Below are 22,089 nucleotides of genomic sequence, written 5' to 3' on the forward strand. Positions count from 1 at the left end.
GTGAAAACATCCATACACAGTACACACAATTCCATCAGGACTACTACACTAGACCCCCCCACAAACACACACACACACACGTTTCAGGTGATGGAACTTTCCCATGTTATGACTTCAGTGCAGATCTCTCCCGCTCGTATGAACCTCGCGCTGGTGTCGTTGGCCATGCGGGTCATCAGCCGCTCTCTCTTTGCCACTACACATCTGCTCTGCTGACTCAGCTCACTTGTGTGTCTGGGCTTCAGAGCTGGAGTGGGTGTACATCTTTCGTTCGCTCCAGGGCTAACAGTTGCATGCCCAGCTTGATAAGCAGTCATGGCGCACTTCAGGGCCACTCGGTTGTCCGCTGTCTCGGTGGCGTTTGGCTTTCGGACGAACCGATTGGTTGGCTGGACCCAAGTGGTAGACCGACCTACACTATCGTTCACCGGCGTCTCAGTCAGAGGCGCGTGTGCTAAACACTGGCATGAACTCCCAGAAACATGAGTTTGGGTTGGGTTTTGTATGGTGATGCTGTAAATTGTGTGAGATGAGGGAGGAGTTTGTGTCTGGAATGAAGCATCAGGGAATTCCTGCTCCGACCAGCGCTCCACTTGCTGTCTGCTGGGTTTCTGTGCCTGCCAGGCAGGTTTGCTGCTGCACTTCCTGCAGAGGCTTTACTCCTCTCGCTGTCGTCATTGTTCATATCATGCTTTTCTAGGAATGTTTCCATCATTTAAGCTAAATTTGCTGCACAGTTCAGGTTGTTGTTGTTTTTAAATTAGACAATGACTCCTGTAAGTATTTGTGTTTGCCACGTTACTGGAATTTTGATTTGGGAACCAAATTCTCAGTGCACGTTTCCAGACACAGTTTTGTGTAGTGTTTGATATCTGTGCTGATTTGACTTGAAGCCAAAATGACGGATGCTATCTCCACGCCGTCGCCACAAAACATGTAAAAGATTGTGGAGAAGTTTTGAAGCCAAATGGTGCGCCTCCAGTGGCCGGAGGCTTCAGGATACCGGCGTGTTCTTACGTTCTCCTGATCACAACATCTTGGCTTTTCTTTTGAGACAGTGTTTCAGATTCGATTTCAGGCAGTGAAGAGTCGAGGCCACCATTTACTCAAAAACCTCCATAATTCAAGAATTCACCTTCTAATTTTGACCAAATTTAACTCGGCATGAAATGAAGAAGCAGCACCGTTTCTCTGTGGAAGCTCGTCTGCAGGGTGAAAACATTCAACTGCCAAATTCAGCAATTAGGAAAGTACAGCTCCTATAAAACACCGCTGCTAGGATGTTAATGAATGCCACCATACGGCCCTGTCAGGCATTTGTTTTAATACTTTGGGTGAAAAAACCCAAATATATCAGTTTGTCATGGATGTAAGCTGCTCCTGGACGAGCTGGTGGAGGTGCAGAATCACGAGCTGGAAATTCTAGTCTGCTTCTATTTTGCTTCCCTGTGGAAACACTCCTCTGTAACAAAAACTGTACACACACACACACACACACACACACACACACACACACACACACACACAGTCTCATACCTCACGAGGGTTTGAATGTCTCACTTCATCACTAATTACCAAACCAAATGAACACGATGGGTGAACTGATCTGGAGCAGAGTTTAGATGTCCAGCCTTTGCAGCCCTGCTGAGTAAAGACTTGAACCTTCAATTCTCAGAGTTTCATTTATTTCCTCAGTTTACTGTAATTTCATCTCAACATCTGTCCATTACCCTGCGATGCGTCTGCCCTTTTCCTGGCAACTCTTTGAAAATGGAGTTCAGAGAAACGTATTACTTTAATTAGACTGAGAGGGAGGAGACTGTAGGCCTGGATGAGACAGCAGTCTGGAGCTCAGTGATGGATGCGGGGAGAGCACCCCCGGGGGAGGAGGCCCGCTGTCAGGCCAACACCAGGGACACGCTCCCTTGGGTGGCCTCAGGTCAGGGGGTAGACCAGAAAAATTGGTTGGAGGAGAAAATTGTGTGTGTTTCGAGGGGGAAGATGGATGAAGGGCGAGCGGCGTGCGTACGCCAGCTGAGTGCTATGAATTCACTGAAGAATAATGAAGGGGGGCGGGGGTCGTAGCACTCCAGCACCTCATTGTTCTACCTGATCCTCTGATTAGACTCTTTCATATTGTACGTAGCGGCGTCTTGTTCTGGCAGCAGGTGCCTACCTTCATATTCGTGTGACGTCATGTTCAGTCACAGGCGCTCTGCTGAGCCCAGGCAGCGTGTGACCGTGTCCATGTTGCAGGGCTGAGCAACTGTGTGAATTCATGACATTCCACCAAATCTGCTGAAGATGGTAACTTCTCTTCTTGGGTTGGTTTTTTTCATTGTATGATTGCACAAGCTAACGTGGGACGAGGTGAACTGAGCAGCCCTAATTATTATTATCACACTCTTTCATCAGATGCAGTAAACAGCTTAATAACCATCAGCCGGCTCTTTCCTCTCTGGTGTTGATCAGTCGATACACGCCACTGTCCCGCGCCAGCCGCTCTCTGAACACTGTGCCTCTGTGCTTATCCGTGAAATACTTGTTTTGTCCTGTAACTATTGAGCCTTGACGAGGATGTTGATCATGTGGTGATTAATTCTCTCCCTCTGAAATGTATTTTTCAGTTGTTTCGAGAGGTACGCATCATGAAAACTCTCAACCATCCCAATATAGGTGAGTCACACTCGGGCGAGCAAACCTGTGTGTGGAGTGTGTGTCCAGGACACATCCTGATGTTAAGGTCTCGTCTCCTGTGTTGCAGTCAAGCTGTTTGAGGTCATTGAAACAGAGAAGACTCTTTACCTGATTATGGAGTATGCCAGCGGAGGTGAGTGACATCACCTCGCATTTATTCAGAGCGATTTTTAGTGTAAATCAGCTGAGGTTTCAGCGTCGGCCTCTGTTCCTGCTCTTCTATCGTGTTGCGCTCCTCTGTTTTTCTCTGTCGTTTCCCTCATGATCCCTTCAACCCCCTCCCTCCCTGGTGGATGCTGCCTGATCTTTCTGCTCCTCTCCTGCCTCTCATACCTAACAAGGAGTTAGCAGCCCACCAGCTGACGTGCTGCTCTCCTCAAAGATCTCCAGGGTCAAATGTTCAGCTCACACACACACACACACACACACACAAAATAAAATATGACATCACGCTGGAGACAGGAGAGACAAAGACGTCTCTTTAAGTGTCCCAGTAACATAGAAGGGCTTCATTAGTGGTGTCACGCGTGTGTAGAGACCCAACTGAAGTTAAAGTTGGAGTAAACGAAGGACAGGGGCTTGATGGGAGCTTCTGGATTCATTGAGAGTCATGAATCGACCCGCTTCAATGCTAAGAAATCCTCAAACATGGTGTTATAGATGCACCAGGTGAACTAGCACATACATGTCATCTGGTGGAGGTGCTGGTGGTGGTGGTAAGATGAAATCATCCATCCATCAATCAAGCTGGAAATCATACATTTCTCTATTAAAACATACACAGAAAAAGAAAAAGAACTCCAGCGAATGTACAGACCTTCTTTCTTGTTTTGTGTTTTCTTGCAGGCGAAGTGTTCGACTACCTCGTGGCTCATGGCAGAATGAAGGAGAAGGAGGCCAGAGCCAAGTTCAGACAGGTCAGCTGAGGTTCAGTTGAAACTTGGAATGGTTGATGTCAGACTCAACAGGTGCAATCAGCTTTTCTGTCAGACAACCAGTGACTGAGGTCTTGTTTCTCTCCAAGCAAAGTCCCAGTGCAGCCCCCACCTGTTGAAGAAAAACCTCAGCATTACCTTTAAAAGGCCACAACAACCACGCGTGTACTAACTTGTAACTTGGCATATCGCTAAGCTACCGAGGAGTTTATGTGCCTGATTGTTGAGTCTCTCACTCTCTTCTAACTGAGCAGTGAGAACCAAACCAGAACAGAGAAGGAGTCCCCTCTGCTGCTGCAGCCTAATAAAACAAACGCTGACTGACTGTGGGCACACAGAAGTCGCTGGACTTGCATCGGTCACACTTGCTTTTTATCCGGGGTCAGGGAGGCCGTGTGAGCGGATCTCCTGTCTAACCGGCAGTTACGTCACGTGACCTGGCACCTGGAGGGCACTTCTCTTCTCCTGCCTGATGTCTTGGTTGTGTCTCCTCAGATTGTCTCCGCGGTGCACTACTGTCATGAGAAGAACATCGTTCACAGAGACTTAAAGGTGAGCTCACTGATGGGAAATAAAACAGCAGCAACACAGAACCTGTAGCTTCTCCTCAGACGACCGGAACCCTGCGAGAAGCGACGTCTCAAAACCGGCTTCACCTCCACACACGTGGTTGAATGTGTCAGGCAGGCTGTTACTGACCGAAGGCTCAGTGAGATCCTCGATTCAGCGCTGTCGGCTAACATGAACGGCAGGCAACCAGCCTTTAAAGACAGAACCCCTAACTAGTCGTCGTCATGACCTCCAAAAGCCAAAGCGTTTAGTTGCAAAGCAAAACCAGGCTTTTTCCAGGCGTTAGGAAGATCTTCATGTGTCAATTGTTTTTCTTGGACTACAAGACTGAATATGGCCGTGACGGCGACTACTGCCTCTATGGGGTAATAATGGATGGCAGGTTGACGTCAGCTCTAACATTCTATTTTCATCCTATTAATGCCACTGCATACATTTTCTTTTTTCCTGTGTTTTTCTTCTGTCTTCTCTACTCCCCTCCGTCAGGCGGAGAACTTGCTACTTGATGCCAACTCCAACATTAAAATAGCCGACTTTGGGTTCAGTAACGAGTTTACCGCTGGCAGCAAACTGGACACGTTCTGTGGTTCCCCGCCTTACGCTGCCCCGGAGCTCTTCCAGGGGAAGAAGTACGATGGTCCAGAGGTGGACATCTGGAGTCTGGGTGTCATCCTGTACACGCTGGTCAGCGGCTCTCTGCCCTTTGACGGACAGAACCTGAAGGTGATGTGATGTGTTGGGGAAGGTTACTTCGCAGATGGCAGTAGAAATACTCACTGGGTACTGTACTGAAGGCAAAGCCAGTATAAAATGTGTCACGAAAACATAAAACACATCAACAGGAACGGTAGTTGAGAGGCAGCACCGGAAAACATTTAAGTGCAATTAAAAAGAGCTCAATAAAAACAGGCTAAAATAGAACAGGTAAGAAAAAGCAGGAGCCTGACAGGAAGCCAGAGGAGAGACACGGCGCTCTCTCACAGGCCCTCTCTCACAGGCCCTCTCTCACAGGCCCTCTCTCAGCTCTGAATCAGGAACAGGTTTTAATAAAACAAGTCCAGACACTTTGGGAAAAGTTGGAAAATGTTCTCCGCCAACGCCTGAGTATTTAAGCACGAGTGGATCGACTGGGAGAAGTCCCTTTTGTAAGAGACTGATTTGTTTTAATACGCTTCATTTTGATGTTGGTGTGGCTCTTCTTTTACGTGTAAACACATTTTTCAGAGAAAACGTTGTCATGGAAACTTGGGTCACAGGAGTGGAAAGGTTATCGGTAGAATATGGAAGAACTCCGTTGTTACTTGTGTACTTCATCACACTCCTCACGGCCGTTGAGACTTGTCCGTGTGTTGTGTTCAGGAGCTGCGTGAGCGCGTCCTGAGGGGGAAATACCGCGTCCCCTTCTACATGTCCACTGACTGTGAAGGAATCCTGCGCCGCTTCCTGGTCCTCAACCCCGCCAAGCGCTGCTCGCTGGAGGTGAGGATGAATCCTACCGCAGCTCTTGGGCTCATTGTTAAAATCCAAACCTAAAGTTTCTGCGTTTTTTGTCGTAAATGACAAAAAAACGCTACAAATCCTGATATTCACAAGTCCTGAGCCAGCAAATGTTTGAAGAAGACTGAGAGTAGGAGCCAGCAACCCATTTCCTCCTGCACAACTAATCAAGGGCTGCTAAAAATATGGAGAGGGGCACAAATTCGGCCCGTCATGAGGTTCAGTTTGGCCTGCCATGTGTTAAGAACAATGATGTGTCAAGGATGATATTAATGAATACAAATGAATAAGGACAGGCCTAATATGAGTAAACATTTGTTACTTAATAATTATACAAATCAATTATTATTTTCTATTTTCAGTTTTCTGAGGTTAAAATGCTCCTTACGTCTGTAGGACGATGATTGTTTTCTCGTACGTTGAACCAAAAGGCCGTCTGTAAACCCAGCACGCGGCCGGTATTCTCCTGCTCATCGAGGCCTCGGCCTCATTCTCTCCTCTCCAGCAAATAATGAAAGATAAGTGGCTGAACATCAGCTATGAGGGGGAGGAGCTGAAGCCCCACTCCGAGCCGGAGGAGGACTTCAACGATACCGGTCGCATCGGTGAGTTGAACTTCTCTACACTGGGGAATAGTCCCGCTCACAGGATTCATGATTGAACACGATTGATGGGGTCGGGCTCTTGTTCCAGATATCATGGTGGGGATGGGCTTCACCAGAGAGGAGATCAGAGACTCTCTGGCCAGTCACAAGTACAACGAGGTGACGGCCACGTACCTGCTGCTGGGGCGGAAGAGTGAGGCGAGTGTGATGTTTTTCTGTCTTTCGTTAATGAAACGCATGGATTGTGAGCTCCTGCTCTGGCTTTCCTCGACAGACCCTGACGGGTGATGGAGAATCTCACCCTGCCTGATGATCAGCACGATACATCAGCTGCCACACGTTCCAAAACACTCAATGCGAAATTCTTTGCTTTGGGACAGAGGTTTTACCCTGGAACAGCATCTTTTTCTTAACATTGCTGTCTTATTTGTCCTGGTCTTGGTTCTACCCTGTTCTGGACTGAGATGTGGACCTGGTCTTCATGAGAGCTCAGCAGACCAGCTGGAAACAACCTAACAAAGTCCTGTGTTCAACTCTTTCTCTCAGACGGAGGGCAGTGTGTCCCGGTCAGGCAGCAGTCTGAGTCTGGCCCGCATCCGACCCGGTACCATCACCAACGGAACCAGCAAGCACTCCACCTCCTCCTCTGGTGCACCTTCGTCCTCCTCAGGCCACAAGGCACAACGCAGCGCCTCGACTTACCAACGCCAGAGACGACACTCAGACTTCTGTAAAGCAGAGTAAAACTTGTGATATGTTCCAGTTGACTTCTTTGAGGGTGTCTGACAGTAACTCCTGTCTTAAGGTGGTCCAGCTGTTCCAGGGTCAACACATCCTAAGCGCAGCCCCAGTGGTGCAGGTGAAGGGGCGGGGCTTAAGGAGGAGCGCTTGTCAGTCCGCAAGCCCAGCACCAATACAGTGGGCTCTCGTAGCATCCCAACCCCCTCAAGTCCCATGGTTAGCTCCGCCCACAACCCGAATAAAGCCGAAATACCAGACAGACGCAAGGAGGCCAACTCAACCACGGTAAGATCACCTCCATCCCCAGATATCAAGAGGCTGCAGCCCTCCTTCACCACACAACCCTCAGAGGAAGAGAGGCAGCCCAGCAGCAGAAACACTCAGATCTTCATTCAGATTAGAAACAGAGCTGCCAGATTAACCTGAGATTAACTCTGTGACGGCAGCTCCGTGAGGCGAGCAGCCGTCCTCCCAGTCACGAGTCACGCGGTGTTGTGGTGAGAAAAGGGTCCTCCGCGGTCATTCAGGAAATAATTCATGTGCGTTTGTCGTTCTGCAGAATAACATACCTGCGAGTGCCATGACTCGAAGAAACACATATGTGTGTACCGACCGAGGCGGCGCTGACCGACACTCTTTGCTACAAAATGGCAAAGAAAACAGGTGAGAGGATTCTACACAAACACCGAAGCATGATGTCATAGCTGTTCCACCGTTCTGATGTTGTCGAGGGGGTTTACTGTGTAGGTGTCTCTGCATGACACCAAGTTAATCCTCGCTTGGGTGCTTTTATTCAACGTTTTTTTACGCGATGCGGCAACAACAATCATCGTTTGACGGCTAAAAGAATGGATGTGACTCATTTACTTCCGCCCACCAGCCGTCCCGAAGCATCCCGGCCCTGGGAACTGCTCCTCAGCTGATTCCGTGTCAGCCCTGGGCTTCTGGTCCAACTCCATTCATGTCTTTGCCTCCACCCTCTTCCTTTTGCCTTGGAGGGTTCCAGGTCAGGGCCTGCTGCCTGGTGTCGGTTGGAGGCCTGTGAATGTGTCATAAGCACCTCTGTCTCTTCATGTGGGATTTGTCTTGGGCCACGAGTTGTTGTTTCTCATTGTGTTCGGCAGATGAAAGATTCTTGTTGACAAAAGTCTTCGGTGTCTTTTCCACCATTGGCCTTGGTCGCAAAATGGGTTGCTTAAACCTTTACTTTAAGGTCTGTTTGAAGTTGTTTTGTGTCCTTAGACCACAGGAAACCTGCAGAATCTGCCTGTGGAGTGTGAAGTCACTATCAGTATCGCTTCACGTGAGACCTCCCTCCTCATGGCGTTTCCTGCGCTGGTTCCTCTGTGCCTAAAACTTCAGGGCTCACTTGACTGCAGGATGACGATTTTTGGCTTCGGATGAAACATCGTCAGCTTCAGTAAACACTGATTCACTTCAGATCACATCACCAAGAGCAAATCTGAGTCTTTTAGCCTCCGTGCTTGACTTTGTGCCAGTTGTGACTTGTTCATAACTCTCTGAAGGAGTTCAGAATTAGACTGAGTGTTGAGGGGAGAGTTATTTTCATGGAAAAAACTCGGCAACAGATCTGATTTTACAAGCTAATAAGTGCTGCGTTCAGCGCTGTCTGTTGTAATGGCAGTGCAGAGAGAGCAGCGGAATGAACCGCGCTGCCTGAGTCGACCCTGAGGTGCTCTGTTGGAGGGAAGCTGATTGCTGGGGCATCAAATGTGGAAGGTCATTGTGAGGAGCGGCTGTTGCTGGACTCCACTTGTGTCTTTTTGCATGGAGCTCACAGGTTTGTTCTGCTGGAGGTTTGTCTCTCATTTAGTCTCTTCAAGAGAGAATAAAGAGCTTCAAGTGTGTGTGTGTGTGTGTGTGTGTGTGTGTGTGTGTGTGTGTGTGTGTGTGTGTGTGTGTGTGTGTGTGTGTGTGTGTGTGCTCATGTTCCCAGTATGAAGTGCTTGGTGTTGTGACAGATGGTTGTCTGATTATCAGTCTGAGAGCACAGCAGACACCATCTTCTCTCTGTTTCCGCTGGTGCATTTCCTTATGGCTACCCTCAGTTTTCCACTTTGGCTCCAGTGCTCCAGCTCTCCGGCGGCTCGTTGTTTAGCTTCTCAGAGATGTAATCAGACATCATCTGACCTCAAGTAACGTGTTCCAAGCCAGATGAGAGGTGAGTTTCGAGAGCGCTAGGACACTTGGGCTCTCACTTCTTCGTTTCGGACTGTGTGGCAGTTAAAGGAGCCTGCAAGGACGACGGAATGAAGGAAAGACGGGTGGGGGGAGGGATGGGAGGTGGGGTGGAATCAGGGGGAGAGCAGCCGGGTTGAAGTGGGGACTGGCATGGTGCCAACCTCACCCTCCACTTGCCTCAGAGGCTTTGTCAATGCGATGCCACGCCAGAGCGGTTGATGGGACAAACACGTGCGCACTCGCACGGGCACACACTTTTACATTTGGCTCATAGAAAGGTGGAGAAGAGGAGTTGGTGCCGAAGGGTGTTGATACAACAGCGCTTTACCTGCAGTAACTGACAAGAGGACTTCATGGACTTTTCCCGATTTCAAATCCAACTCCCAGACCTCAAAGAGATGCTTTTTAATCATTCTCATTTTTTGAAGGATCCTAATTTTCTCTAAGAATTTTATCACCATAAAGACAGGAACCACAGAGTTGCATCATGGGGTACGCAGGAGAAATCTGTGCGATTCTCTCAAAACCTTCAGCCGAAATAATCTGGAGAATGTTCTTCCCACCCACATTCTCCAAAGACCTGCTCCCTCTTTCGTTCTGATTGGCTCTGACTCTGATCCAGCTCACCTCACACAACTGAGGGCCAGGTATGAGCCAATCGGAGGCACAGCCGGTCAAATAGGGATGACTAAGTTGAACAATGTCACCCAGGAGAGCAGCAGAACTCTCAGAGGAAACCGCCCAACAGCTGAGACGGAGCCCCGCCTGATGTGAGCTGGTTTGATGTGTGATCAACACAAAGAGGAGGATTTTCCAACCGTCTGAGGTTGGTTGGTCCAAACTTAACGAGTGTAAGTGCACCTTGGCATTGTGCAAGATCCTTCCTATGAGAGCCACCAGGCAGAAGAGAGAACGGCTGCCATCAACGCCATAAAATGACGCTGAACTCACGTTCTTGCATGTGAGCCGCTTTAAGAACATTGAATCAAAGTGAAAGGACAAGCAAAACAGGAGTGAAGGTCCACACTTTACTGGGAATACGCCTGATGTCAAACTGGGGCTTGCAAAGGGACATTTGTCATGGCGTCCCTGGAAAATGTGGATTCACCAGTAGCGAGCTGAGTTCCTCTCATCGCCTGTCAGACCTCCGCCCCTGGTGTGAGCCCCCGCTGTGAGCTGCAGTGGTGAGCGCGTTCACGTTGACGTTCAACGATTTTGCTCTGCAGCCGCTGTGCTTCAACTTAACCTGTCTAATGGTTCTGCTGCCCCACTTGAACCCTGTGTGGGTGCTATCTAGAGCGTTATGAATAGCAGCCCCAGGCCACCAGCCCGCCAGAGTCCGGGCTGGAGAGGTGTGTGTGTGTGTGTGTGTGTGTGTAGGTGTAGGTGTAGGTGTGACAAAGTGTTGATGAAAGAAAGGGAATCAGGCGAGACATGAGCAATTAGAGCTGCCCAGTGGGGGGTGGGAGGCGTTTTGGTGAATTTTCAGAGATGAGTGGTTGTCTCTTACTCTCTCCGTCTCCGTCTCTTTACTTCCACCCAAACACTAACCTGCCTTCAGTGACATCGGTGCACATTACTGGGGGGTAGCAGGTCAAATTACAGCATTTAAACTGTCCTTTGTGTGTTTTTTTTACATTAAACTTGTATTCATAGAGTATTGCTGCCTTCCAAAGGTGGATATAAATAATTTATTTGTTAATTTCGTCCCAAAAGCAGCTCTGTAAATGATTCATGAGGAAGGAAGTGTATTCAGCGTGTTTATGAGACAGAAAGCGTGTACACGTACAGCACATTTCTGTCAATTTTGAACAGATACTCATAGCAACTATCTGTAATTCTTTCCCCCGTCCCTCCCCGCTCCAGTACCTTATCCCACCGCCTTCCCCCTGCCTCCCCCTCCACCCACAGCATCGCTGGTGCATCTGGAGTCTCCTCCTCATCTTCCACACCCTCCTCCCGTCTCTCAAGGGGATCCACAGTGAGGAGCACTTTCCATGGAGGCCACATCAGAGACCGGAGACCTCCATCCCATGCTCCTCCAGCTTCCCCCACGCCGTCCCATGATGCCAGCCCACTGCCCCATGCTAGGACCCGGGCCACGACAAACCTGCTGAGCAAAATCACCTCCAAGTTGACCCGCAGGTAAGGGGAGAGGGAGGGTGGAGCGAATGGAATGTTTCTATATCACCTCCACTGGTGCTAAAGCAAAGACGTGCAGACAGTTGTGTCTAGGTGAGAACTGCAGGTAAAGCAGGTGCTGATTTGGGTAATTACACGTTTACTAAGGGTTGTTTGTGTTTGTGGTGTAAGACTATCAGACTATATTGGACTGGAAAGTCCAGCTTTTTTGCTACAAACCTGTACATGAAGATCATTTTGCTAATCTTGCTGCCTCTCACATTCTCCTCTTTAACCAGTACTAACCTACCAGCCTTTCCTCTCCTCTAATGAGACATCACAGGCCAGGATGTGTCCCGCTCCGTCTCAGACCTGGGTCTCATAGATGAGGACATTCTCTTAAGGGTGTCTCACCTCTTTAAACTAGGGGTTTAACACTTAAACCAACATGGATGCCAAGCAAAGTCAAACAGCAGGGAGGATTAAACCTCATTGCCGTACACTGGAAATCACCTGCTGTGATTAATCGCTCCGTTTCCTCGCGAATGTTCCGTCCAGTAGTTGAACAAACTGTACCACCCTGCATCATTGGTTTCAAAATGTTTGTTCACGTAACGCTGGAGAGTGTGAAGTCTGACTGGAACAAGTCACCCACCGGTTTGATAGGTGTGAAGCGTCCTAAATTTATAGAAGCAGCTACAGCAGCAGTGAGACGGAGGCTGAGCGGGGGGCGATCGGTGAGTGGGGGTGTTAGGAGGACAAAGAAACGTGTCCTGATGAGGTTGTGGGATTGTATGGCTCGTTCCCACCTCCCTCCCTCCACGCTGTTGTACTCTGAGCTGGTACAAAGCAAGAGTTAGCTGTTGGACCCAGGTCTGCTGGTTCGGGGGACTCTCATGTCTTTCAAAGTCTGTTCTTTTGGGATGCTGATCGTTGCTTTATCCGTTTGTTTCTTTGACTCTTACAACTTTTGCTTTTCCCTGCCAATCACCTGCCAGTCTTCTGTCCTTTGTCCTGGTCGACTGTACATACAGTTTGAGTTGTACTTTTCTGCCTCTTCTTCCTGTGCTTTTTATTGTCTGTCATTTCTACGTTGTCTTCCTCCTCACTTGCTTTCTCTTTCTCTCAATGTCTCTCTGGGACTTTTCTGTTTTTGTTTTTGCTTTTTCATTCTTCTCATCCTCTCGACATCTCCCTTTCTTCTTCCTCTCTCCCCCTAGGGTCACTCTTGACCCTTCTAAACGTCAGAGCTCAAACAAATCCATGTCGGGCTGCACCCTCCCGCAGGGGACAAAAACAGTTAGTAAGTCTTCCTTTCCCATGTTTTCTGGCTGCTTCTGTCTGTCTGTCTGACTGTCTGTCTGCCTGCCAGCGCCCGTCATCCCCTCGACCCTGCATCTGCTGTCTGTTAGCCGGTTAGAGTTTAGTTAGACAAACATCCACGTGATGCTGAGTTGCTCCGCAGCCCAGAATGTAACCGCTGCTTAGGGTCGATTTAACCGCAGGCTTCTTGCTTCGGCACAATTTACACAGGTTTATTTTCTTCAGATTAAATTTCCTCCATGAAGAGATCAGAAGACGGCTGACAGAGTGATAGACTGATGTCCACGGAGGTGGGCAGGATAATGCAGTCCCTCAATGCCATAGATGAAGCTGGCCTGTCTAGTTCAGGGGTAGTGGTTAATGTGGGAAACCCAGCAATAAACCGGTGATGAGCAAGTAGAAGTAGCGATGTCGAGAAGAAAACGTTGTATCGAAACATTTTTTAACACCTTTGAAACACTGAGCAAACATTCTTGGATTCGTTCTCCAACGTCAGCTCGTCATGATGGCGCAAATTTAGGTTTTCTTGCTTCCTCTGAGTCCTGACTGAGGAGGCTTCTCTCCCTATCGAGCAGCTCCTCTCAAAAACTGTATGTTTGTATGACTGCAACTCTAATCAGCAGCTGTCTGTCCGTCCGTCCGTCTGTCTGTCTGGGCTGCTTCTGTCTCTGCTGACTCAGCTTCACGCTGAAACGCTCGCCTGCCGCTGCTGCACCACAGCTGAGCAGCTACAAGTATCAGTGTAGACGGGAGATTCATCCCAGTGTTTTCAATAATGTGGGTTTTCATGTGAACTTGATACTAGAAAACAGTGAGACAGAGTGTCAACATGCAGTATAAAGGACTGTCTGTTACACACACACACACACACACACAGAGCGCTATTCAAAGTCTTGTTTTAGAGTAAACAACCATGTGAAGATGTGCGTGTGTTCCAGAGGTGGAGTGGTTTATTACGACTGATCTGTCCTAGACTGAGTCATGTAATTAACACCATATGTTTGCTCCTGCTGTTCCCGAATCAGCAGCCGCGCAGCAGAGCTGCGGGCTCTCTGGAAGCAGCAGAAGTTTCACGCAGGATAGGGGGGATGGTTCTTACTGGTTCTCTGACGAGTCAGAGGTTGAGAGTGAAGGATGGGCCGCGGTGTCAGAGAGAAGGCGCTTCAATCACTGCCCTCTGAAGTGATACTTTACCAAAAAAAGAGGGTATTTTGTTGTTTTTTCACCACTGTGTCATTTCTTTGTCAGTCCAGAATGGAGAGAGAGCCAGCCTTGTATACTTAGCTTGAAGCTCATGGTGACTGATGGCTAACAGCACGTTTCTAAACTCCTAAATGCATCATCCGATACGATCCGCATCGTCTTTATGCAGCCATGTGTTCGGCAATCCACAAATACCTGGATTTGAGCTGAGAACAAACGACAACCTTCCAAGTTCACCGCTGCTGTGAGCGAGCGCAGTTGGTGTGGATAGACTCTTAAAGACGTGATGCAGGCGGGGAAAATGTAGTTGTGAGCTCGAGACACCGTCCCTGAAGACAAAATGGGTGAAGTATTGCTTCAAATATGAGTCTTAACGTCCACCTACACTGTTGGATTGAATTCAAACCCTCAGTCCCCGTTCTGCACCAACTTTGACCGTGTAAAGTGAAGAGAGACCGGCGTTGACCCAGAATGCAGTGGGAACACAGGACATCTTGTTTCGAAGCTGCTTTTGCCAGTTTCAAGTGTCCTGAGAAATAAAGGAAGTGGATGGAAGAAGAGACGCGACTACACGGGTGGAGGGAATGAGGAAACGGCCAAAAGCACTTCCTGTGACTGCTCTTCCTTCTCGAGGTTTTGATCTGAGGGTAGCGTCACCCCCTCATGCCCCAGATCCAGCATGACCACGCATCAGAAACCAAGAAATCAGAGACGTACGACTGCATTCTGATTTCTGATTATTTTGTTAGTGTGACCTGTCAAACTGGTTTCCACGGAGAATGATTTTCTGTCTAAGGACTGCACTTGGCAGAATATAAAAAAAAAACAACATAAAAATCAACTTCCCCTCAAGAGAAACTTTTGTTTTCATAATTGCAGAAAAGATGACTCTCAAAGTTTCCTCCAGATTGCTGGATCTTCTCTCACCGAATCCACTCTGCAGATGAAGAGTGCGCTCCTGCTGGTGAGAGATGTCCAGCAGTGTCTGACGGATCGTTGACTGATCAAACACCAGCAGGTGAAAGTGGCGAAGGACAGGAGAGGCTGCAGGCTCCTTCTTGGCGCCGAGCCGTGGCAAGGGACCAGTTAGGACTCAGAACGGGCTGCTGAAAGCCGATTCCAGTTCCTGGCCGTGTGATCGGTTCCTCCTGAATGGAACTGTAACTTCAAGTCCCGGTGGCAACTCAGACTACAACCAGTGTGCCTGGCCCCCTTCGTAGCGTCACGTTAACACTCGGCCACAATGTCTGAAATACGCAAAGAAGCTCGACACAGCAGCATAGAAACTCCACCGCCAGCGTGTGCTCGGGTGGTGCCGTTGAACGGTGGCACACGCACACGAGGCAACATGCAACCAGATATGAGCCTGGAGATGAGCGAAGGCTGCGAGCAGTCGGCCTGCCTGACTGACCGGCCTCCCTGCAGGGGAGATCAGGATTAGTTACGTAAGCAGGTTTTATCCGTCTCCTAAACGGATCTTACACAGCTCTCCCTCCGATATAAGCAGATTGTTCTGTTTCACTGCTACTAGCTCGCTTCATTCTATCACACTCCTCCTCTTTTTTCATTCTCACAGCATCTCTCTCTCCTCTCTCTCTCCTCTCTCTCTCCCTCTCTCCTCTCTCTCTCTCTCTCTCCCTCTCTCCTCTCTCTCTCTCTCTCCCTCTCTCCTCTCTCTCTCTCTCTCTCTCCCTCTCTCCTCTCTCTCTCTCTCTCTCCCTCTCTCTCTCTCTCTCCCTCTCTCCTCTCTCTCTCTCTCCTCTCTCTCTCTCTCTCTCTCTCTTACTGTTGGACCTCCTTGTTGAACCATTCGAGCCTCCCTGTCTCTCTCTGGAATTTCAGCTGTGCTTGTCTTTCTCTTAATGTTCAACTCTCACTGTCTTTCTCTAAATACTGAACTCTTCCTCTTCCTTCTTCCTCTCTCTCCCTCCTCCCACCCTGTCTCTCTCTCTCTCTCTCTCTGTGCGTTCTGCTGTTGTATAGATCGTCAAACTTGTCCAGCCTCCCACACTCGGCTCACGATGTCCGCTCTCTCTCTCTCTCTCTCTCTCCTCTCTCTCTCTCTCTCTCTCCTCTCTCTCTCTCTCTCTCTCTCTTACTGTTGGACCTCCTTGTTGAACCATTCGAGCCTCCCTGTCTCTCTCTGGAATTTCAGCTGTGCTTGTCTTTCTCTTAATGTTCAACCCTCACTGTCTTTCTCTAAATACTGAACTCTTCCTCTTCCTTCTTCCTCTCTCTCCCTCCCCTCCCTCCTCCCACCCTGTCTCTCTCTCTCTTTCTCTCTCTCTCTGTGCGTTCTGCTGTTGTGTAGATCATCAAACTTGTCCAGCCTCCCACACTCGGCTCACGATGTCCGCTCTTGCTTTCTCTCGCTCTCTCTCTCTCTCTCTCTCCATCTCTCCATTCAGAAATCACTGGGATTGATTTTTCCCAGATGTGACACCGCACCTCAGCACCGGTTGCTGGGAGAGACGAGCAAAGTGCAGCTTGTTTTCTGCTGCCAAATAAGGAAGGAAAGGTCATGCTTGTTAGACTGAGGCTGATGATCCAGCAGGAATTCCCCTCTGGGTATTTGCTGGTTAATAATTTGGATAATATTCATGCGTCAGTGCTGAGGCACCTCTCAGTTATAATCTGCTCAGATTGGCAGAGATTCCTCACTGTACTTTGGAGAGGCTGAGACCCGAGCCTCCTCTGTGTCACGTTTGTCTGAGCTTTCATTTTCAATAAAGGAAGAATATATATTTATGTCTATCGCTCTTCGAGGCCACCCCCAGTTCCTGGAATAGAGAGTGGGTTGCCAGGTTGTAGGGGGCCACGGCAGAAAATGGCAGCAGCAGCCCCTGGTGTCTGCGAAAAGGAAGTGCAGCTCAGCAGCTCCCCTCTGGAGTGCTTGACATTGAGAAGACGCTTCATAATAAACACCCAAACTGACAGCATCCCAGTGAATGACAGGCAGGAAACACCCAGCTGTTGACGCCAGTGTGATGCAAATGGAATATCTTTGGTTTGAACTCACCATGGACAATAAAACATGGCATTTTCCACAAGTTTCTTCTATTTTATGGGCAACAAATCTTAAATAAATGATCAAATAATCAGTAGATTATATGAAGGAATTAATCCGGACTAAGTTCTGAGGGGTTTCAATCAGGCACAGGTAAAAGTGTCCTCTCAAGGTATTGCAGACTAGACTATCAGGGGTATAAATATGAGCGTTGGGTCGCACCACCTCTTCATTTGTTCACCCCTCCCATTTTGTTGGTGTTTCCCATCCATCCGGTGTTGCCGTTGTGGCTGGTGGTGATCCATTTGTGACTTGAGGATGAGCTGTCGTGTTCTGTTCCGTGATCGTCGTAGTGCTGCTGTTGAGTGTTGCACTGAAGCGGGAATGGAGGGAGCGGTGGCTGGTGGTGAAGGACTGGGATTGGCTGATTGATTCCTAATGGATGTGTTTGTCTTCTTCTTGAGGGTCACAGACGAACCTGAGAGAATCAGCAGATCTCCGGTCACAAGGTGAGTTCACCTTTATTTCTCTGCCACGTTGATTTTGGAACAATTTTATCTCGTTGTTGTTTTGACTGTGTACGTACACGATGTTAGAGTAGTGCTAGTTAACTCTTGGGAGTTGTACAGTAAAGGGGGGGGGTGACATATTTTTGTTGGCTAGCCCAAAAGTTAGCATAGCAACGGTTTAGCCAAAAAATAATGGGACCTTTGCATTTGGCTTTGAATTTTTGCGCGCCCCCCAAAAAATGAAGTCATGTTCATCACTGCTGACAGGTTCAGGTCAGTTTAATTACTTTATTGTCTTAGTAAAGTACATTGACAAGGGTGGGCTGAATACTACACACCCTGTGTGATGGACTGTGTCACATGACAAAAGCTGTTTTTACATTGTGTGTTTTTATTGTGATGTGTGTCTGACACCTGCGGCCTGAGTCACAAAGTAAGTAAGTGGGTTCTGAGCGTCAACATAGAACCATCAGTCAAAGCCTTACATGACCCTAGAGGACTTGTCCACCACTGCGTTGCTTCAGGAAGAGCCAGCGACACGTATTTAGCCTGAAGCTAACGGCACTGCTAACAGCAAGACTGTCCAAAAAGCTCCATTCACAAACTCTCGTCTGGTAAAATCCACTTCTCTATCCCTCCGTCCACATTTTAACAGATCCTGTAACTTTCTGTATTTTACTGTTTATTCACTTTTGTTGTCCGTTTCCTCTGGATTTCCTTCCCCCTCCTCACAAACAGAGGCCCTGCAAGTCTCCGTCTCTGTCAGGACTGATGAGACGATAGAAGTGCTAGAATAGTTTGTGCAGGTGATTATTGCAGGTGCTAAAACTCTGGTGTGCTTCCTCTCAGCCTCAGCTGCTTCAGTGTCTGAGTCTCAGGTTAAAAACAGCAGGTAAAGCAGCAGCAGGCTATAGATTGATGGCTGGTAGATGCCCCCCCCCCCCCCCCATGTGTAAAGATGTGATGTTGGTGGTCAGTCAGGTGACGTTCTAGCAGATTCTAGATTTGAATACGTGTGCATGTCCTTAGAACAAGAGAAGAACTCGACTCCAGGTGGTCTCAGTTTGTTTTGGTGCTGTAAATCTTCTGTATTGTCTGAGAAAATGGATGTTTTTAGATTTGTGGCCCAGTTTTTAATGTGGATTCCAGTTCACCAGTGTATGATATTAATTCTTTGTCTTGTCCTCCCCCTCCATCGCACTCACATTCATACACATTTCACTCCTTCACACGTTCATCTGTATTTGACCTTCCTCCTACATTCCCTCCCTCACTCTCTCGCCATCCAGTCGCCATCTATCTGGGCATCAGAAAGCGGCCGAGCCCCGGACCCCCCGATGCGGCTGGGATGTGAGGGTACGCAGCCCTCGCGATCCGGCCGAGGTGGTTCTAGCTCTGCGCGAGGCGGCACAGGGCTGCGGCTGCCAGGTCCACCTGGCCGGACCCTTCCTCCTGTCCTGCACCCACGGAGCAGCCGGCGCCCGGGTGGCCTTCGAGGCCGAGGTCTGCCAGCTGCCCAGCGGGCTGGGCCAGAGCAGCGGTGTGAGGTTCAAGCGCCTGTGGGGGGCACCGTTAGCCTTCAGAGACATTGCCACCAAAGTGTCCAAGGAGCTAGAACTCTGAGGGTGACAGGGGGCGGGGCAAAGTGAGGACGGACAGGACAGGCTGATGAATGATGAGAGGTGAGGAGGAGAAGGAATGAGGAAGACACGCCCTCCTCCCCTCACTTCTCTTGGCTCCACTTGATCTGATGTGGCTAGCGATGCCTCGCCTCCGCCAAAGACCCTCATCTTCTGGTACCGCCAATCACAGCCGGACTAATGGATGCACAGGGGGCTAGACCGCATGTGCAGATGTATGATGACCCTTGACCTTGGAACTGTCAGTCACCTGTGATCAGCCACCACCTCATACCCCATGGAGAGGAACTGGTGTTTTTGTTTTTTAATTAGACGATGATGCGGACGGCGTCACTGAGTGATGGAGGTTTTCTGTTGTTATTCCTGTTGTATCAGATTCGTCATCATTCCTTTTTAAAGAGCTGCTATTTAAAGAAATGTTTTAGTTTTTGTGTTATAATTTTGTTTTCTTTTAAAATGGGCAGACGTTTGACACCTGTTGTCGCTCTCTGAAGCAGACGTCGCATATTTAAGAAGCGAGGGCGCGTTCTGACCTCCGGCCTGTAGAGGGAGACATGCAGAAATGCAGGGACTTGTATCAGATTGATTGAAGCGCCGCAGCCTTTCTGCCCGTTCATGGACGAAACCAATCTAATGGTTCGGTGAAGATTTTATCTCTGGTCTGATCGTTGGCTTCTGTTTGAATTGAGTGTATTTGTCGCTGGCAGGTGAGCGTGCAGCTCCTCACGGCTCAGCTGCTCCTGGTCACGCCGCACTCGTTCCTCTGTATTAACAAGCAAAACTTCCCCTCCAGACATCCTGTCTGGAATCGCTGAGTTTTTCATTCTTGGTTCAGTTTCTGATCCGGATTACCCCCGGCCATCAGTTGAGCTAATAATTATAAATGATCAGCTTAACATTTGAACTATTTGATGATATCAAAATGTCTCGTGGTTTCACAGAGTGCCCGAAATGCAATGGCGTGCGTCCCACACACACAATCAACCGCATTTGATTTGAGGTGGAGTGGCGAGATTTTCTTTTGTTGTTACTTTTTGTTGGTGTGTGTGTTTTCTTGCTCCCACCTTGTATCTGACGTTATGAAAGGTTTTGTATTTTTAAGATAAACTTCTTCCTGTTATAATTTCATTTCTTGCTCCATTTCACCACACACACTCTCTCTCTCTCTCTCTCTCTCTCACACACACAGACACATCCAGCCCCCACGGGTTTAGAGTAAATGGTTCTGGTAGCACTTTGGCATCACAACGTCACCCGTCACAATTTGTCCACGGTGCAGTTCCGCCACCTACAGAATCAAGACTTGAATAATTACACTATGGTTCTCTTTATATCGTTCGATTATTTCTTTTAAAAAAAATTGTTGAAATTGAATGAGCACTTTTTTTTGTTTTCTCGCCAGAATTTCATTGCACTGAACTGGCCGTGTTTGTAATTCTTTGCTCTCTTTGTTTGGTATGTTGTTAGAAAGTCACATGTTCTCACTCGTCTGAAATCCCACTGAAGTGAATAATTGACGTTCTGAATGCCTTTCGTCTGTTTGACTTGAATGTTTGTGAAATGCATCTCAGCGTCGTCTCCGCGGTGAATCCAGACGCGCTGACGGCGTTCAGGCAGATGTGCCAATTAGTTCCAAGTCTTGTCAGACAGACTGATGTGCATCTGGTAGAGGAAAGTACCAAATATCTGCTTTTGAATGTTTCCAAGAGTCTTTGCCAGACTGAACATTACAACCTCAACAAGGAGACATAGAAACTGTAGCGGTGTGTGACTGTTGACCCTCAGATCCTGTTCCTGATGTTGAAGCTGTCTGACTGTTAACCCACCAGGCGTCGGCCTGTCACGAGCCTCATTCACTCTGCAGGCAAACGTGGCTCACATCTGCTTGTCTCAGTCCAGGCTGAACCCAGCGTCTCGCCGTGAGAGTCCCGTGGCTGACGGCACAGGTCAAAAGTAGCTCTTGGCGTTCGGAAAGTTTCAGATGGAATTTGTGTCTCGGCGAAGCCGATCCGACCTCTGGTGACGCCGCATCCGCACACACCTGTTGAGGCACGGCAGCCACAGAAAGCCGCCATTGAATATTTTGCTTTCTCACTCTGTTCCCGTTGATCATCACACACACTCGCAGTAGTTTATATAAATATGAGCCCACGGACGCTGACTTCTGTCGCTCCCATGTTAACCTCCACCAGACGGCGTGCTGCATATGGCGTCTTTCTTTTTTTTCTTCTGGTCAGTTCAGGACTGCGAGCGGTTCAGCTGGAGTCCGACAGGGGCGGAGCAGCCAAACTGAAAAAATCCAAATGGAGTTGTGAAGCCTGCAAAGTGTGAACGTGGCTGAAACGTCTTCAGTGACCTGGGGGGAGGGACGTTTTCAAGCTATAAAACAGAGGGTTTTTTAAAAAACCAACCACGGTTCCGCATCCATCGTCCACCGCTCTGATTACTCCAAATCAAAGGTTCTTGTACTTGTACTCTCACAAGCCAGTCTTAATTTGTACGCTTGAGGTGTCTTAACAAAACACTGAAAGAAAACGTGGTCTTTCAGCTCCAAGGTCGCCAGGAATCCGTTTCAAGGGAGAGTTCACCACTGTCTGAAAATATTAAGCTGTGATTTAGGGCTAGGTTGTTTTGTTTTTTATTAAATTATAATTACAACATGACTTTGACTCCGTCTACAAACCTGTTCTCTAGAAACTGTTAGATCCAAGCTTTAAGGCTGCAGTTCTGTTGTCTAGTGTGTTTCAAACTGTTGCTGTTCCAACAAAACGTTTGGGCTTCTTTTATGGACAGAAATGATCGAGCTGCAATCCTGCATGTCTCCTAGGAAATAATGTGTGACACAAAAATAAAGACGTAAAACTTACTTCATGTTTTATGTCTGCCTTATTTTTTTTTCTCAGATTGAACGTCAGAGAGATGGCGGCGGTTTAGTTGTGAACTTTCTGACTCGTGCTCAGGTGGGAATGTCCTCCGTTGGTCTCTGACAGGTAGAGGTTTGTAATCTGGAAGTCAGCTCCCCTGAATCGGAGGTGATTG

At 48.4% G+C, this 22,089-nt stretch overlaps 1 protein-coding gene across 8 annotated transcripts in view; it reads left to right on the plus strand.

Annotated features, from left to right (window-relative positions):
* Positions 1 to 22,089, plus strand: part of mark4b (MAP/microtubule affinity-regulating kinase 4b) — a 52,027-nt gene that overhangs the window by 29,606 nt on the left and 332 nt on the right. The window contains exons 4-19 of one of the 8 annotated variants that reach the window (XM_086216833.1): positions 2,628 to 2,676; positions 2,765 to 2,830; positions 3,544 to 3,614; positions 4,128 to 4,184; positions 4,689 to 4,925; positions 5,562 to 5,681; positions 6,205 to 6,304; positions 6,393 to 6,502; positions 6,851 to 7,034; positions 7,110 to 7,330; positions 7,605 to 7,708; positions 11,114 to 11,392; positions 12,589 to 12,671; positions 17,366 to 17,410; positions 18,275 to 18,302; positions 18,700 to 21,925. In XM_086216833.1, coding sequence (XP_086072959.1) covers positions 2,628 to 2,676; positions 2,765 to 2,830; positions 3,544 to 3,614; positions 4,128 to 4,184; positions 4,689 to 4,925; positions 5,562 to 5,681; positions 6,205 to 6,304; positions 6,393 to 6,502; positions 6,851 to 7,034; positions 7,110 to 7,330; positions 7,605 to 7,708; positions 11,114 to 11,392; positions 12,589 to 12,671; positions 17,366 to 17,410; positions 18,275 to 18,302; positions 18,700 to 19,033 — 2,088 coding nt within the window. In that variant the 3' untranslated portion in view covers positions 19,034 to 21,925. The other 7 variants (XM_086216829.1, XM_086216830.1, XR_015118223.1 and 4 more) reach the window with 7 other exon arrangements.

The sequence above is a fragment of the Aulostomus chinensis genome, chromosome 10 (assembly GCF_037954235.1).
Source record: "Aulostomus chinensis isolate RoL2024-O1b breed Wild chromosome 10, RoL_Achi_v1.0, whole genome shotgun sequence".
Taxonomy (NCBI): domain Eukaryota; kingdom Metazoa; phylum Chordata; class Actinopteri; order Syngnathiformes; family Aulostomidae; genus Aulostomus; species Aulostomus chinensis.